This window comes from Myotis daubentonii, chromosome 5 (assembly GCF_963259705.1).
Source record: "Myotis daubentonii chromosome 5, mMyoDau2.1, whole genome shotgun sequence".
In the NCBI taxonomy this organism is placed as follows: Eukaryota; Metazoa; Chordata; class Mammalia; order Chiroptera; family Vespertilionidae; genus Myotis; species Myotis daubentonii.
The window spans coordinates 51,554,455-51,571,860 of record NC_081844.1 but is presented as its reverse complement, the minus strand read 5'-3'; the positions used below and the strand labels follow the sequence as shown (position 1 = coordinate 51,571,860).

Genomic DNA, 17,406 nt, shown 5'->3' with positions numbered 1-17,406 from the left:
ATTATTTTGAAAAATGGTGAATCATTAGAAAAAGAATCATTGAAACTAATGTCTGAATATAATGGCATAAAAAAACATAATTGGGAGAGACTTCTGTTGACAAGTAGCCTCAGAGCTACCTTTTTTTAAAATATATATTTCATTTCAGAGAGGAAGGTAATCGAAAAAAAATGAAAACTGTTATTTCAATACAGAGCCGAACTGGTCATATAAGAAATTTACTCAATTCAATAATAAGAGTCATTTGATTATTTAAAATTTCCCCAAGCAGTCAAAATGACTGCTTTTGGGCAATATAGGTATAACACATATATATATACCGGAAATGAAGGAGGGGGGAGGTAACTACAATTATTAATAAACGCATTTATATGTTGTACAAAAAGTCACAAAATTCTAAGACATTGTGTCCTTATATACATAATTGTTTTTCTAATTGAAATTAAAAAGCAGTCAAAATGACTTCCTTGGGCAATCTAGTGTTAATGAGCAAATGGGAGTAAAGGGTGATGAGAGTGTGGACAGGGAATTCCAAAAGTCCAGAGTAGGTCATGCAAATGAAGAGCTGCAGGCCTCTGCTGAGCTGATTATCTCAGGGGAGATCCACCCCCTCCCCATCCACCAGCAACTCTGAACAGCTGCTAAGCCTCACCTGCCACATTCCCTCCTCCAGGGCAGAGCCACCAGTTGATAAGTTCTCATAGTGGTGTATATAGATGCCAGGGTCACAGCACTAACTTCACAGCTGGTACAGGACCCATCCCAGACCCGTCCTGGAGACTCAGTCCACAGACTGGCCCTAGGAAAGCTGGCACCAGGTGAGCTGGGAATCCTGGGTATGTGCGCAAAGGAAGTGTGAGCTCTGGGAGAGCCTTGGTTTTCTATGTCGTTGCTCTAGCAGGACCTGGACCTCAACTTGAATTTAGGTAAGTATAGGACACATGCTTTTACTATTGTGGAGTTTTGATGTGAGCCTGTCCTAAATGATCTAAGTACTTGGTAAAAATATGGTTACTGTGACCCCCATCTGATCTAAAAGGTAACAAATATGGGTGTGTGATAAAGCTGGTCAGAAGCCTTGTATGAAATGGCTTTTCAGAATGTCAGGTGTGTTTATTTTTTTAAAACCAGAGGTTCCAAGAGGCTTACCTAAATTGAAGTGTATGCTGACTCCAACCTGACAGGGAAGCTGAGGGTTATTTCCCTTGTTCCATGTGTCTCTGAAATGGGGGTCCTCACACTACGGCCCGCGGGCCACATGCAAATACAGATAATTGTATTTGTTCCCGTTTTGTTTTTTTACTTCAAAATAAGATATGTGCAGTGTGCACAGGAATTTGTTCATAGTTTTTTTTTTAAACTATAGTCCAGCCCTCCAACGGTCTGAGGGACAGTGAACTGGCCCCCTGTTTAAAAAGTTTGAAGACCCCTTCTCTAAAAGAATAGGGGACCAAAAACCCATCGCCAGGACACAGGCAGTCAGTTCAGACCTGAAATCCAGCCCACATAACCTACACGCAGATGGAACTCTAATGCCAACCTTGGTATTTCCTTATTTCAGTTTATCTCCACGGAAGAGATTTGTTTGGTGGGAATGGGAAGTGAGAAAAGGGAAGATGATGGATTTGAAGTAGAGGAAAAAGGGGACCAGTTTAAAACAACTGTGAGGAAGGAAGGAGATGGAGGGAGCTGAGAACTCTGAGATGAAGGGACATGGATGAAGCTTAAGGAAGGGAGTAGGAGAAAAATTTTTGGCTAGAAGAGAGCAGAGAAACACTGAAATATAATTCAAAAGGTCAATTTCAAAAATTAAGTTATAGAATATTCTAGGTATCCAGAATTGGAGAGAAAATATGAACTCATGCATGAGGAACCCATATGGTATAACTAATCTTTTTGCACTTCTACCTATAGTTGTACCAACCTTTCCCCATTTTTGTGCACGATATACCTATGATTTTACTTTCTAAATTTTTATTACATAATTTTAAAAGTGAATCTTAATTTACATAGTTGTATGTTAAAATATTTTTTAAAATTATTTTGCTTAAACAATTATTTTGATAGGGATAGGAAGGAAGACACAGAAAGAGAGAGAGAGAGAGAGAGAGAGAGAGAGCGAGAGAGAGAGAGAATGAGAATGATTGAGTAAGAGAAAGTTACATTGATTTGTTCCATTCAGTTATGCTTTTATTGTTTGCTCCTATTCAGCGCCCTGACCTGGGATCTAACCTTGTCATATTGGGACCAACTGAGCTACCAGGCAGGGCAATTTACATACTTCTAATGTCATTCCTTTTCTCAGTGTAACATAATTATTAGTCAGGTTTTTTTAATCCTCAAATATCCAATTTTCAGTTGAATTGTGATCAAATATTTCAAAGTGAAATGAAATTAGATTGATAAATATTAACACATAGTATGTCTTTTAAGTCTATTTTAATTCCTACAATCTCCGTCCCTGTGTGTTTTGTTTCCTCTTTATACTTGTGTTGAGGCAACATGATAGAATTTTCAACTGAGTTTATTAGAGTCCAGATTATACTGATTCCTTCCTTGGTGTATTATTAAAGGTTTGCCAGAGAAACAGAAGCAATAGTCTGTATCTGGAAAGGTATTTATTAAAAAGCAGTGACCCACAAGGCTATGGGGCCTGAGCTGTTCCATGGTCTGCAGTCTGCCATCAGGAGACCCAGGAAAGACGGTGGTGCAGTTGGAAGGCCTGAGAGTCTGAGAGCAGATGGTACAGATTCCAGTGCGGGTCTGAGGGGCTGAGACCCAGCAGCACCCAGGCCAGGAGGTGGGTGTGCTGGCTTATTCATCCAGCAGAGAGTGAATTGGGTCTCCCCCCGGCTTTTGTTCTATTCAGGCCCTCAGTGGAGTGGATGGTGCCCACTGACATTGGGTTGGGCCATCTGCTCTGCTCATCCACTCATTAAAATACTAACCTCTCCCAGAAATCTCACAGTCACACCCAGAACTAGTGTTTCACCTGCTACCTGACTATGCAGGGGACCAATCAAGCTGGCATACTAAAATTCAAACATGTGAAGGAAATTCTTCACATATTTCTCAATCCCTTATATTTCATCTAAGTAGCTGGTTTGGAACATGTTTGAAGATATTTAGGTTCATTTTTCTGGAAAACTATTATTCACAAGTAACGTTATGGTATCCCTTCAACAATTCTATGATATCTGTCACTCTTTTTGTGATAGTTAAGGCCAATGATAAATTTCTCTAATTGATTAATTCCTTTAGAGTTGCAAAATAGATCTTAGAATCCATTGCAAACATCTCCTTAGATGTTGTCATGATAAATGATTTTGTTTACCTGATGTTACTTCTGCTTGAATGGTCCTTTAAATGGCAATATCATTTTGTCCACAGAAACCACATATGACTTGGATTGCCCTTGTTTTTTGACCATGAACACTCTACATCCCTTGTGCAAAGTGGTGTTAAATACAGGAGAGGGTGGCAAGAAGACTGGACATCTACTGGTGACTGGAACTCTTCTTGGACACCACAGGGAGGGAGGCCTGAGCAGACCTCAGTTTCTCACTTTTCTTCACTCCTGGAGGATCACACTGACTGAAGAGACTAGACTGTCTTGGGACAGACACCTTCATTGCACAATGGAGTCTGCAGCCGCCCTGACTGAGCTCCAGGCAGAGGCCAGCTGTCCCATCTGCCTGGATTACCTGAGAGACCCAGTGACCACTGAGTGTGGGCACAACTTCTGTCCCTCCTGCATCCACCAGCGCTGGGAAGGTCTACAGGCCACCTTTCCCTGTCCTGTCTACCTCCACCACTGCCCTGACAGGAACAAAAGCAAGAGGAACACCCGATTATGTCACATGACAGGTTGTTCAGCAGATCCCTGGCATGAGGGGAAAGAGGAAAAGGCAAGAGGAACCCCTGTGTAAGAAGCACCGTGAGGGTCTGGCCTTGTTCTGTGAGAAGGACCTACAGCTGTTGTGTGCCCAGTGCAGGGTCTCCTCTGATCACGGGGATCACCCCCTGATGCCCGTTGGAGAAGCTGCAGCTACTCACAGGAGGAAGCTCAAGAGCTATATTGAGTCCTTGAGCGAGCAGATTAAAGATACTGAAATTCGGTCAGAAATGCAAATGTCGAAATGTTTCGAATTGAGACAGAAGATAGAAAATGAAAAGGATGAATTGCACTCTGAAGTTAAACAACTTAAACATTTCTTGGAAAAGGGACAGATTGCAAGGCTTATTAGTTTGCTAAATGAAGAAACAAATGTTCAAGAAAATTAATTGAAGAGAAAAACCAAATATCAAACCACAGTTCCATATTAAACAGTCTGCTTAGTGATATTATCAGTAACTGTTTGCAGACAAACGTGGATTTATCCACTGGTATTGAAAGTATCCACAGCAGGTATGAAAAACTAGAGACCCCACTATCTTTTTGTATGAATTAAAGAAGGAGAGTTGCCCTCTCTCCCCACGTTACTTGGGCCTGCATAAAATGATCGGCACGTTTTAGGTGGATTTGACACTGGATCCTGAAACAGCCCATCCAAGTCTCATTATCTCAAGAGATAGAAAAAGTGTGACCAATTGGCCATCATTTGGTCTTCATAATCTTCAGACACGCACTTCTTACCCAGCTGTCCTGAGTTCTGAGGGATTTGATGCTGGCAGGCATTTTTGGCAGGTAGAAGTAAGAGGCACAGGGGCATGGTCCTTAGGCGTGTGTAAGGAATCTTTCCCCAAGAATACTCCTATGCCACCATCCTCAAGAAATGGCTGCTGGCAGCTTCAGCTCTGGACTAATACATCTGTCACATGGGATTCAGGCAACTGGGAATGGATAGGCATTTTTCTGGACTATGAGTTGGGAGAAGTTTCATTTTATAATTTGAGAAATAGATCACATTTGTATACTTTCAGTGAAAGTTTTGCAGAAAAACTTAAGCCCTATTGTGCCTAGGACCTTCTTCAAAATCACTCGTAATGTGTATGGGCAAAGATGAATGATGAGCCGCCTTGTCATCTGTCCCATGTGATCTACTGTCTTCCTGTGTTAATAGAGAGTGCTTGTAATAAAAGGCATGTGTCCGTCTCTGTTGATTGCTGATGTCTTTTTAAAAAAATGTTTGTATTGATTTGAAGAGAGAGTGAGTGAGGGCGGATAGAAATATGGATGTAAAGAAAATCATCCATTGGCCTACTGCAACCCAACTAGGGGTCAATCCCACAACCGGGCTATGTGCCCTGAGAGTCACACTGGTGACCTTTGGTGTATGGGGTGACACTCAACCAACTGAGCCACACCATCAAGGGCTGTGCCGATGTCTTTTAATCCTCACCCCCTTGGCTTCACCATTTGCCTCCCCTGCACCCTCCTGCCCAAAGACACACATCTGGGCAAGCCATGCAGACAACCTCAGTGCTTCCTCACAAGGCAGAGAGGTGGGTGGCGGTTCTAACTCAGACTCTGCCTGCAGAGGAACTGGCCCCCCAGAGCCACCCCAACCAACCAAAAACCCCAAGCTACTTGCTTTTCTCCCTTCTCTCCAGCCATTTTTGGACCTGTAGTCACCGTCCTGTCCACATAAATCCTCATGAAGTGAGTAATAAACCATTTCATACCCTCTTGCTGTGTTTGTGCCACTAGCAGTCTTGACACCAGGACCAAATTTTGAGTCAGGTCTTCCCCATGTAGTGTGACCATAACAATGGTGCTTAGACTGTCTCAGGATCCTGGTTTACTTTTTTTCAAACCATAAAAGAACATTTGTTCAGAAAATCACAAAGGTAGAAGAAATGGGCTTAGGAAACAACTTGTAGAGGCAAATGTTGGGTCCCTGGAGCTTAGAAGTGAGGAAGGTCAAGGTGAACCACCTCTGGGATGGGGAGGGGAGAGGGAAGGGCAAAGCAGGAGCTGGCTCCCAGGAGGGAGAGTGTGCTGGGTCCTGCGTGCCCAGGGTTTTAAAGGTGGAGACTTTAGGGAGGTCCCAGGGGAGGATCTCAATAGAATGTACATCAGCTTCCTAAGTATGTCCTTCAAGGTCAGGGTCTCCACTGATTGATTGGTCCTCACCTGGGCAGGGGGTCATTACTCAATGCAGCTGGTCCTGAGGTCAGCTGGGGTGCTGCTTTTCTGGTTTTGCTGCTTTTCTGGGCCTGGGGCTGGCCCATGGTCATTGCCCTGCTCATGTCTGTCAAACTGCCCCCCACAGAGGAAACCCCTTGCCTTGGGGAGAACACACCTCACAGGAGAGGCCCTGCCCCCTGCCATGACCCCATTTTAATTCTTGGGATCTTCTGTTCCCAGGAGCATGGCATATTTGTGTTTGTTTTGCAGCTACCAGGAGACAGGTGGTTTTATCGCTCCTTTTCTGGTTTTATCTGTAATATTTATATTTGATATTCCCCATTTCTCCAGGGAAAGGTGTGAGAATCCATTACAAATTCTTTTCAATTATAAAATTTTCACAAAATAAAAGCGTTGCATCACTGATCCTTCCAAAAACAGTGTATCACAAATATATCTCATATTTTTTACATTGAAGAGGCATTGAATATTTCAAAACAATACACGAAATAGATCGACATAGAAAATAGGAAAAATATCTCATACTTTAAAAAAATATGTATTTTTTATTGATTTTAGAGTGAGAAGATGGGAGAGGGAGACAGAGAGGGGGAAACATTGATGTGGGAGAAAACATTGATTGGTTACAATGTGAGAGAGAAATATGTGTCAGTTGGCTCCCGTACCCACGCCAACTGTGAATCTAATACACAACCTGGGAACGTGCCCTGACCTTTCAGTGCACAGGACAACACTCAACCAGCTGATCCACACTGGCCCAGTATACAATTATAAAGTGTAAAAGGAATGCTCTCCTTCCCAGGAGCACACCTGAGCCTTCCCCCTCACCCATCCCCCACAATCAGGCATCTTCTAAACTCTAAGGGACCCCATGAGGCTTGCAACCAGGGCAGCAGTGGGCAGTGCCCGTTCATGTCAGGTACACCCCGTCCCTGCCCCCCCCCCCCCCCGAGCCTGTCCCCAAGGCTCCCTTTTCTCTGACTTCTTAGCCAAAGCAGCCCAGCCTAGGCTCATTTCCCCAACCCTTCCCTGTTTATAAGTGTCTGCTAAAATTCTCCTGGACTCGTGTTGTGAATTCTTTCCTGTATGAAGTCAAAAACCCACACACTCCTGGCTGGTCCTATGTAGACTGGTTCAGAGCCAGGTACCCTTTCCAGTACCATGAGGAGTAGCCCATTGGGTATCTCACTGCTTCACAAGTAAACTCGCTTTCACACACACTCACACACTCACACATACACAAAGTGTAAAGTTGCAAAAACCAAAAAGATGTAAGACTGCAAGGGACATAGCACATTCATAATGTAAAATAAAACAAGAAAAAAGGTTTTTTTGCTTGGATGTTTGTTTATTAATAGTATATTTCTGGAAATTACAGAAGAAACTGAAAAATGGTAATGCAGTATAGTAGCCTGAAAGCCTGGAGGTCTGGATGCAAAAAGCAATGTGCTTTTCAGTGTATTCTAGTATAATATCTGTGCTTTTACAAAAATTGTATATCATGCCTTTAAAAAAACACACACAAGTTTATTTGGCGTTCACTGGGAAATTGCTAGTGTCCAGGTTATAGAGTTGCTGGTTAAAGGAAACCCACTATCCTATTCACAGAATAGACAGCCATCCACATGGAGGAAGTCTCAAACCACATAACCTCTCTCTGTTGTCTGGGCTGTCAGTCTCTGATTGTGGGAACTCCTGGGGGATCTTTTCATCAAGGCTACTAACACAGGGCCTCACATTTAGCAAAGGCTTATACAAGGCCTGCCGGATGAATAATTAAATGAGGTGTCTGGTGGACCCTGGTATGATTTTAGATAGAGAAAAACGTCGATGTGAGAGTAACATTGATTGGTTGCTTCCCATACACACCATGACTGGGATCTAATTGGAAATATAGGCATTTACCCTGACATGGGATCAAATCAAGAACCTTTGGGTGTATGGGACAATTAATCTACTAACCCACACTGCTCAGGGCAAGACCAATTCTCTTCAACCAAATCTTTTGGGTTTGAATCTACCACTTAAAATGTAATTGAGCTCAGGGCTCAATGGGAGATGGCTATGATGTTAATGCCATACAAATTACTGAGTTAATATACAAGTTCTGTTCTGAAAAAGTATTGCCCTTGCTAGCTAACTCCATTGCTTGAAGCATCATCCGATTACAGGTTCAATTCCTGGTCAGGCATATACCCAGGTTGTGGGTTCCATCCTAGTCAGGGCATCTCTCTTTCTCTCTCTCTCTCTCTCTCTCTCTCTCTCTCTCTCTCTGTCTCTCTCTCTCTCTCCCTCCCTCCCTCCCTCCCTCCCTCCCTCCCTCCCTCCCTCTCTCTAAGCATGCCCTCAGGTAAGGATTAAAAAGTGTGGAATTCCCAGGTTTCTTATCATGGCTCCATGCTCAGATCACATCTTGGGTTCTTCAGCCCAGGCCTCCCTGGAAGAACAGGGTCCGCCAGACAGTTACACCTTCATTGTGCTGCTCTGATATTCTACCAAGCAGCCTGGGGGAAGCAGCCATCCAGGCTTCCCTAGGGGCTTAATAGCAAACCCTTGGTTTGGTTGGGATAGAGACTCTCATATTATCTGCCCATTGCTCCTGACAAAATCATCTGCCTGAGAGGCTGGAAACAGTCAGATCTGCATTTCTAACCCAGGTCTGTCTGATCTCATCAATCCCAGTTAGGCATCTCATTGAATTATGCATCCAGCAACTTTTTTCCATTGATTTTCAGAGAGAATAGAAGAGAGGGGTAGAGAGAAAGATAAACATGGATGTGTGAGGGACACATCCATTGGTTGTCTCCTTCAGGAGCCCTGACCAGGGCCTGGGACAGAGCCTGCAACCAAGGTATGTACTCATGACCAGAATTGAATGATCACATCGGAGTCCCCACTATGAGAGAACTGACTCTCCAGACAACAGAGATCATGTGACTTGAGGACGTCCTCCACAGGAATGACTGTGCCCAAACAGGGACTAGGATGAAGGTTTTCCTTAGCAAAATTAACACCTGAATTGTAAATATTTTCCAATGAACATCATTTAGGTTTATTTGTTGGGAAGCATTTTAAAAATTAGAACAATATAGATACATTTAGTAAAAATCACTTGTTAAGTAGGACACACTGAAAAGCAAATCGCTCTCTCACCTGGAGAGAGGTCACCCAACCTCCTTATACCCTTCCTGCCTGACTATCCTTAAGTGCCTTCTGTATCCATCCAAACACATCCTAATCATAATACACAAGCATAATACACAATTACAATACACAAGCATAGACACTCATTATATATTAACTAGGGGCCCAGTGCACAAATTCATGCACATTGAAAGGAACTGTGGGCTGGGAGGTCATGGTGGACACAGGGATGGGGCTTGTGCCATCCTACCCCCCCCCCCCCGCCTGGCCCCTCCTGCCACGTCCCTGGTCCCCTGTCTGCCCTGCAGCCCCCACTCCCACTGCAGCTTCTCCTCGCTGCTAACTGTGCCCACCCTGCTCAAACCCAGTGACAGCATGGAGCTATTAGGACCAGCATCTGACCGTGGTTGCTAGGGATGGCTGCTGCCCTGATCACTCCTCAGGATCAGGGGGACGTGGAGAAACCTTGAGGGGCAATTGGGATCAGCAGCCACCTTTCTCATCCGCTGCTGGCCACGGCCTCACTCCCACCCGCTGCTGGTATTGAAGCAGCTCACAGCCACTGATGGCACTGAGCAATAGGGGCCGCACTGGGCAGTGGCAGTGGGTGTGAGCATGGACGGCTCCAGTAGCAGGTGTGAGTCCCGGGCGGGACTACAGTGTGTAGGGCACCTGCCCCCAGAGCACGGGAGCAAACAATTTTCAGTAATCATCAGAAGCTCACCCTGATGACAGCAACTGGCGCTCCGCCTTGGTCTGGCACCCTGCTCATCTGCTCCAGTATCCCACCACAGCCGATGCCAGCCAAGTTCTGCCCTCTGCCACCTGCTGCCCATGCCCACCATGTTCCTCCCATGCCCCCTGGTGGTCAGTGCACATCATAACCACGAGTTGTTTTGTTTTCCGTTGTTCCACTGTTTGGTATATTTGCATACTAGCCTTTCATTATATAGGATTGTTTCATAATATAATATGAGACTACTATTTGCTGTGTTCTACACTTTCCTTTAAAAAAATAATTATAAGAGCTCTAGTAAGTTTGGCTCAGTGGATAGCTCATCGATCTGCAGACCAAAGGGTGGGAGTTCAACTCCAATCAAGGACACATACTTTGGTTGCAGGCCCTTCCTGCACCAGGGCCCTTGTCTGGGCTCATGCAGGAGGAACCTATTGTTGTTTCTCTCACGTCAATGTTTCTCTCTGTCTTTCCCTCTCTCTTCCACTTCCTCTAAAATTGAATGGAAAAAAATTCTTGGGTGAGGATTAACAAAAAATAAATAAATAATTTATAAGCATTTATTTGAGCCCAAAACGTTGACCACTGCTGTGAAGCAAGATATCAAATGCTCCCTACAATTTTCTTTTTACAAAAAATATATCTACAGATTTTTGTTTTGTTTTTCACATCAACATGCAGATATAGTTCATGTATTGCTTGAAACCCACTCCATGGTGAGAGATCTTGTGATGTTGATGGTGTGTTCTCTGGTCACTACCTCCTTGAGGGCAGAAAGGCCCTTCTTCTCTCCACCCTTCTTTGCTGGAGCCATTATGCCAGGCCCAAGTTGGAAAGGAAGCAAAGATTTTACTTTTATTATTATTAAAATATATTTTTATTGATTTCAGAGAGGAAGGGAGAGGGAGATAGAAACATCAGTGATGAAAGAGAATCATTGATCTGATGCCTCCTGCATACCTCCTACTGGTGATTGAGCCTCCCACCTGAGTATGTGCCCTTGACTGGAATCACACCTGGGAACACTTCAGTCCTCAGGCCAATGCTCTATCCACTGGGCCAAACCAGCTAAGGCAAGGTTTAACTTTTAATTTCAGTTTCTTCCTCAGCCAAATGGGATGAAAGGGTGAAATTCAAGGAAGGGTTACCAAGGTGCAAATCAGATTATGCATATTAACAAGGTTAGTCCCTCCTAGCCTGCAGTAATAAAGGAGATCTCATCAACCAGACTTCTAAAGATCCTCCTATTACCACCCTTGCCCACAAGTCCCACATCCAGGGAGGAGCTTTGGTGGGTGAGGTCTTAAAGAGATTCACCCTCCTAGTGGTATATATAGGCCAGGCTCACATTACTAAGCATTTAACTTGGAGGAGACTGGCTTTGGAGACTCTTCTTGGAGACACACTTCAGGGACTCACTCAAAGGAGCAGGCCCCAGGTAAGCTGGGAGTGGGGATGATACTGGTGCAGGAGGTGGGACCAAACTGAGAGCCACTGAGGTATTGCTTCCCACCCTTGACTTTCTGGGTGGCTACTCTAGCAGGGCCTTGACTTTACCTCATAAGCCAATCATCACTTGAATTCAGGTTATTTCAAGAAAAATACTTTCATTATTGCTGGTGTCCCTCAGTTAGCTTTGCCCTACATCAGTGATTTCGAACCTTTTGAGCTTGGCGTGTTAGCATTTTGAAAAACCCTAACTTAACTCTGGTGCCGTGTCACATATAGAAATTTTTTGATATTTGCAACCATAGTATAAAAAAGATTTATATTTTTGATATTTATTTTATATATTTAAATGCCATTTAACAAAGAAAAATCAACCAAAAAAATGAGTTTGCGTGTCACCTCTGACACACGTGTCATAGGTTCGTCATCACTGTCCTACATCATCTAAATGCTTGCTAAAAATATAAATACCAGGATCCCAACCAGACCTAAGGGGTGATGAATATCTATAAGTGCAAAGTGCTCTGAAGCGCTGGTCTGAAGGTGCCTGTGGGAATCTTCTTCTAGAATGTCTCATTGTCTGGTGTCAAATATTTTTGTTTAAAACCAGAGGATCCGGACGGATGTTGAGAGAACGAGGAGGAAGGAGAGAAAATGGCGTCCATGGATTACAGTACCTACAGCCAAGCTGCAGCCCAGCAGGGCTACAGTGCTTACACCACCCAGCCCACTCAAGGATATGCACAGACCACGCAGGCAGATGGGCAGCAAAGTTATGGAACCTATGGACAGCCCACTGATGTCAGCTATACCCAGGCTCAGACCACTGCTACCTATGGGCAGACAGCCTATGCAACTTCTTATGGACAGCCTCCCACAGGTTATACTACTCCAGCTGCCCCCCAGGCCTACAGTCAGCCTGTCCAGGGGTATGGCACTGGTGCTTATGATACCACCACTCCTATGGTCACTACCACCCAAGCCTCCTATGCAGCTCAGTCAGTGTATGGCACGCAGCCTGCTTACCCAGCCTATGAGCAACAGCCAGCAACCACTGCACCTGCGAGACCACAGGATGGTAACAAACCCGCTGAGACCAGTCAACCTCAATCCAGCACAGGGGGTTACAACCAGCCCAGCCTGGGATGTGGACAGAGTAACTACAGTTATCCCCAGGTACCTGGGAGCTACCCCATGCAGCCAGTCACGGCACCACCATCCTATCCTCCTACCAGCTATTCCTCGACACAGCCGACTAGTTATGATCAGAGCAGTTACTCTCAGCAGAACACCTATGGGCAGCCGAGCAGCTATGGTCAACAAAGCAGCTATGGGCAGCAGCAGCCCACTAGTTTCCACCCCCAAACTGGATCCTACAGCCAGGCTCCAAGTCAATATAGCCAACAGAGCAGCAGCTAGGGGCAGCAGAGTTCATTGCGACAGGACCACCCCAGTAGCATGGGTGTTTATGGGCAGGAGTCTGGAGGATTTTCTGGATCAGGAGAGAACCGGGGCATGAGTGGCCCTGATAACTGGGGCAGGGGAAGAGGGGGATTTGATCGTGGAGGCATGAGCAGAGGTGGGCGGGGAGGAGGACGCGGTGGAATGGGCAGCGCTGGAGAGCGAGGTGGCTTCAATAAGCCTGGTGGACCCATGGATGAAGTACCGGATCTTGATCTAGGCCCACCTGTTGATCCAGATGAAGACTCTGACAATAGTGCCATTTATGTGCAAGGTTTAAATGACAATGTGACTCTAGATGACCTGGCAGACTTCTTCAAGCAGTGTGGAGTTGTTAAGATGAACAAGAGGACGGGCCAGCCCATGATCCACATCTACTTGGACAAGGAAACAGGGAAGCCCAAAGGCGATGCTACAGTGTCCTATGAAGACCTGCCAACGGCCAAGGCGGCCGTGGACTGGTTTGATGGGAAAGATTTTCAAGGAAGCAAGCTGAAAGTTTCCTTTGCTCGGGAGAAGCCGCCAATGAACAGCATGCGGGGGTGCTGGGGTCCAACCCCAGCAGGTCCAGGGGTCCCCAAAGGTGTGGACGGAGTCGGCGAAGAAGGAATGACACGGAGACAGCGTTCAGTTGATCAGCAGCCTAGCCAGGATCTCTAGCCCGGATCTCCAGCCAAGTTCTGGTCTGGATCTCCAGTGAAGTTCTGGTTAGGATCTCCAGCCAGGTTCTGTGTCCATGTTCTCTTGCTAGGTTCTCCAGCCAGGTTCTGTCCAGGTTCTCCAGCCAGGTTCAGTCACCAGGTTCTAGTCAGGTTCTCTTGCCAATTTCTGTAGTCAGGTTCAGTCCAGGATCTTTTGCCATGTTCTCTCACTAGGTTCTGAGTCTAGGTTCTGTCCAGGATCTTTTGCCATGTTCTCTCCAGCGAAGTTCTTCTGTCTTTAGGTTCTGTGTAGGTTGTGTCTAGGTTCTGTGTCTCTTGATTCTGTCTTCTAAGTTCTGTCTCCTGTTGTCTTGTTACATCTGTATTTATACCAGTTGATTCAATCCTATCAATCTCTATTACAAAGGTTAGGGCATTTCTTATCTCCATTCCAGGGAGTAGAGATTATGTAGCTTAAGCATGATTGTTCATAGTAAAAGTGATTAATTACCCGCCTGGCACTTAGTTGAAGGGTTTTATTCCCTCCCTAACTTCAGGGGAAAATCCCTACCTGGGGAAACAACCTTTCTCAGAGAGGTGACCTTGGTTAAAACACATAGTGCCAAGAAGGTGAGCAAACATTTTAAGAACAGTATGCTATATATGCCAGGTCCTTTGAAACAGCAAGGATGGACCGGCTCCTGGCACGGGGGGGCATGCCGCCCCGAGAGGGCAGGGGGATGCTGCTGCCGCTCCGTGGAGGTCCGGGAGGCCTAGGAGGCTTTCCCCCAAGAGGACCCCGGGGCTCCCAAGGAAACCCATCCGGAGGAGGAAACCTCCAGCACCGAGCTGGAGACTGGCAGTGCCCCAATCCGGGGTGTGGAAACCAGAATTTCGCCTGGAGAACAGAATGCAACCAGTGTAAAGCCCTGAAGCCTCAAGGCTTCCTCCCGCCACCCTTTCCACCCTCGGGCGGTGACCGTGGCAGAGGTGGCATGAGGGGAGGAAGAGGTGGCCTCATGGACCGCGGTGGTCCTGGTGGAATGTTCAGAGGTGGCCGTGGTGGAGACAGAGGTGGCTTCCGCGGTGGCTTTGGTGGAGGAAGACGAGGTGGCCCTGGGGGTCCTCCTGGACCTTTGATGGAGCAGATGGGAGGAAGAAGAGGCGGGCGTGGAGGACCTGGAAAGATGGATAAAGGTGAACACCGTCAGGAACGCAGAGACCGGCCCTACTAGATGCAGAGACCCCGCAAGCTGCATTGACTACCAGATTTATTTTTTAAACCAGAAAGTGTTTTAAATTTATAATTCCATATTTATAATGTTGGCCAAACTATTTCGAAATGAAGGACTCTTTGCTTTTGCATTGGACTCACTGCCTCCGTGTGGGTTCTTGGGAATCTTGAAATCTGGGCACAACAAAACACTGATTGGTTGCTTCTCATATACACCATGACTGGGATCTAATTGGAAATATAGGCGTTTACCCTTATATGAGATCAAACCAACAACCTTTTGGTGTATGGGATGATTACTCTAATCTACTGACCCACACTGCTCAGGGCAAGACCCAACCTCTTTAAGCAGATCTTTTGGGTTTGAATCTACCACTTAAAATATAATTGAACATTACTGAGTTAATACACCAGTTCTGTTATGAAAATGTTTTGCGCTTGCCAGGTGGCTCAATTGCTTGAAGCATCATCCCATTATGGGTCCAATTCCTGGTCAGGCATACATGCAGGTTTTGGGTTCATTCCACCCCAGTCAGAATCTCTCTCTCTCTCTCTCTCTCTCTCTCTCTCTCTCTCTCTCTCTCCCCCCCCCCCCTCCCTCCCTCCCTTCCTCCTTCCCTCTCACTAAGTATACCCTCAGGTAAGGATTTAAAAAAGTGTGGAATTCCCAGGTTTCTTATCATGGCTCCATGCTCAGATCACATCTTCGGTTCTTCAGCCCAGGCCTCCCCGGAAGAACAGGGTCCGCCAGACAGTTACACCTTTGTTGCGCTGCACTGATATTCTACCAAGCAGCCTGGGGGTAGTAGCCATACAGGCTTCCTTAGGGGCTTAATAGCAAACACTTGGTTTGGTTGGGATAGAGACTTTCATATGGTGTTCCCATTGCTTCTGACAAAATCATCTGCAGGGAAGGCAGGAAACAGTCAGATCTGCATTTCTAACCAGGTCTCTCTAATCTCATTAATCCCGCTTAGAGATATCATTGAATTATGCATCCAGCAAACTTCCCCCCTCCCCCCCCATTTATTTTCAGAGAGAGTGAAAGGGGTGGGGTGGGGGGGACAGAGAAAGGTAAACATCGATGTGAGAGGGACACATCCATTGGTTGCCTTCTTCAGAGCCCAGACCAGAGCCTGTGATAAAGCCTGCAACCAAGGAATCTACCCATGAGCAGAATCGAACCTCTGGACTCTTCAATGCTCCATCCACTGAGCCAAACCGGCTAGGGCCATCCAGCAGACATTTTATGAGCTCTCAGTAGATGTGTGGCCCTGAGACAGAGCCTGGGTGCACAGATCACATCAGAGTCCCCCCTATGAGGGAACTGACCCTCCAGACAACAGAGATCATGTGACTTGAGGACTTTCTCCACAGGAATAGCTGTCCAAACAGGGTGAGCAAAACTAACACCTGGATTGTAGCAATTTTCTAATGAACATCATTTAGGGTTATTTTTTTGGGAAGCATTTTAAAAATTAGAACAATATAGATAAATTGAATAGAAATCACTTGTTAAGTAGAACACACTGGAAAGCAAATTGTTCTCTCACCTTGGAGAGAGGTCACCCAACCTCCTTATACTTTTCCTGCCTGCCCATCCTTACCTGTCTTCTGTATGGGAGGGGGTTAACTTGAAATGCAGGCAGGTAGGGCAGCGTCCAGTGGAAAACAAAGGCAGGTGAAACATAGGCAGGGGCAGACATGGCAGTTTGAGCAGCAGAACCACAGGAACCAACCAAGCAGAAACCATGAAATGTTTGTGGCCTCAAAGCAGGAGGTATGGGAAACCAAGGGAGGGTCTGCAATAACCAAGAGGTATGAACACATAGAAACAGAAAAAGTTCAGCATAGGAACAGAGAACGAACACATAGAAACAGGGAAAGTTCAGGGCTGTTGCTGGGCAAAAACAATTGAGGGAATCAATCAGGTGATGACACAGGTAGACATAGAGCAGGCTTGTTGCAAATACCAGTATGTACCCTGGACTGCAAGGCTTTACCAGGCAGCGCACTATTGGGTCCCCCTCCCCTTGCAGGGAGTATGAATCTGCTTGTAACAAATTTTCCATACTTTTCCTTTTTTTAAAAAAAAAATTATTATTTTTTAAATGTTTTTTTTAATATTTTTTATTGATTTTTTACAGAGAGGAAGGGAGAGGGATAGAGAGTTAGAAACATCGATGAGAGAGAAACATCAACCAGCTGCCTCCTGCACACCCCCCCCCCCCCGGGGATGTGCCCGCAACCAAGGTACATGCCCCGACCGGAATTGAACCTGGGACCCTTCAGGCCGGCGCAGGCCGGCGCTCTATCCACTGAGCCAAACCGGTTTGGCCATACTTTTCCTTAAATCTTCTGGTCCGTGTAGCTCATTCTTCCGAGATGGGAGTCGTGACCTTGGGGAAAAACACCTTGGCTCACAGTTCCAGACATCATATCTACCAAAAAAAAAAAAAATAAATACTAATCATTTGCAATATATAAGCATATAGACACTCATTAGATTTTAATAGTTTCATAATATAGTGTGAGACTACTATGTGCTGTGTTGTACATTTTCCTCTTAAAAAAATAATTTTAAGAGATCTAGCCAGTTTGGATCAGTGGATAGTCTGTCAATCTGTGGACCAAAGGGTCGGATTTCAAC

General features: G+C 45.6%; 1 protein-coding gene and 1 pseudogene across 1 annotated transcript; both read left to right on the top strand.

The window, feature by feature from the left end:
* Window positions 1-700: 700 nt before the first annotated feature.
* Window positions 701-5,098, top strand: LOC132235429 (tripartite motif-containing protein 75-like; annotated as a pseudogene).
* Window positions 5,099-12,041: 6,943 nt separating this feature from the next.
* LOC132235437 (RNA-binding protein EWS-like) lies at window positions 12,042-14,853 on the top strand. The gene is given in 2 exon segments (XM_059697771.1): window positions 12,042-13,423; window positions 14,211-14,853. Coding segments are annotated over 2 exon segments (1,896 nt in total). The 5' UTR covers window positions 12,042-12,074; the 3' UTR covers window positions 14,758-14,853.
* The last annotated feature ends 2,553 nt before the right edge of the window (window positions 14,854-17,406 follow it).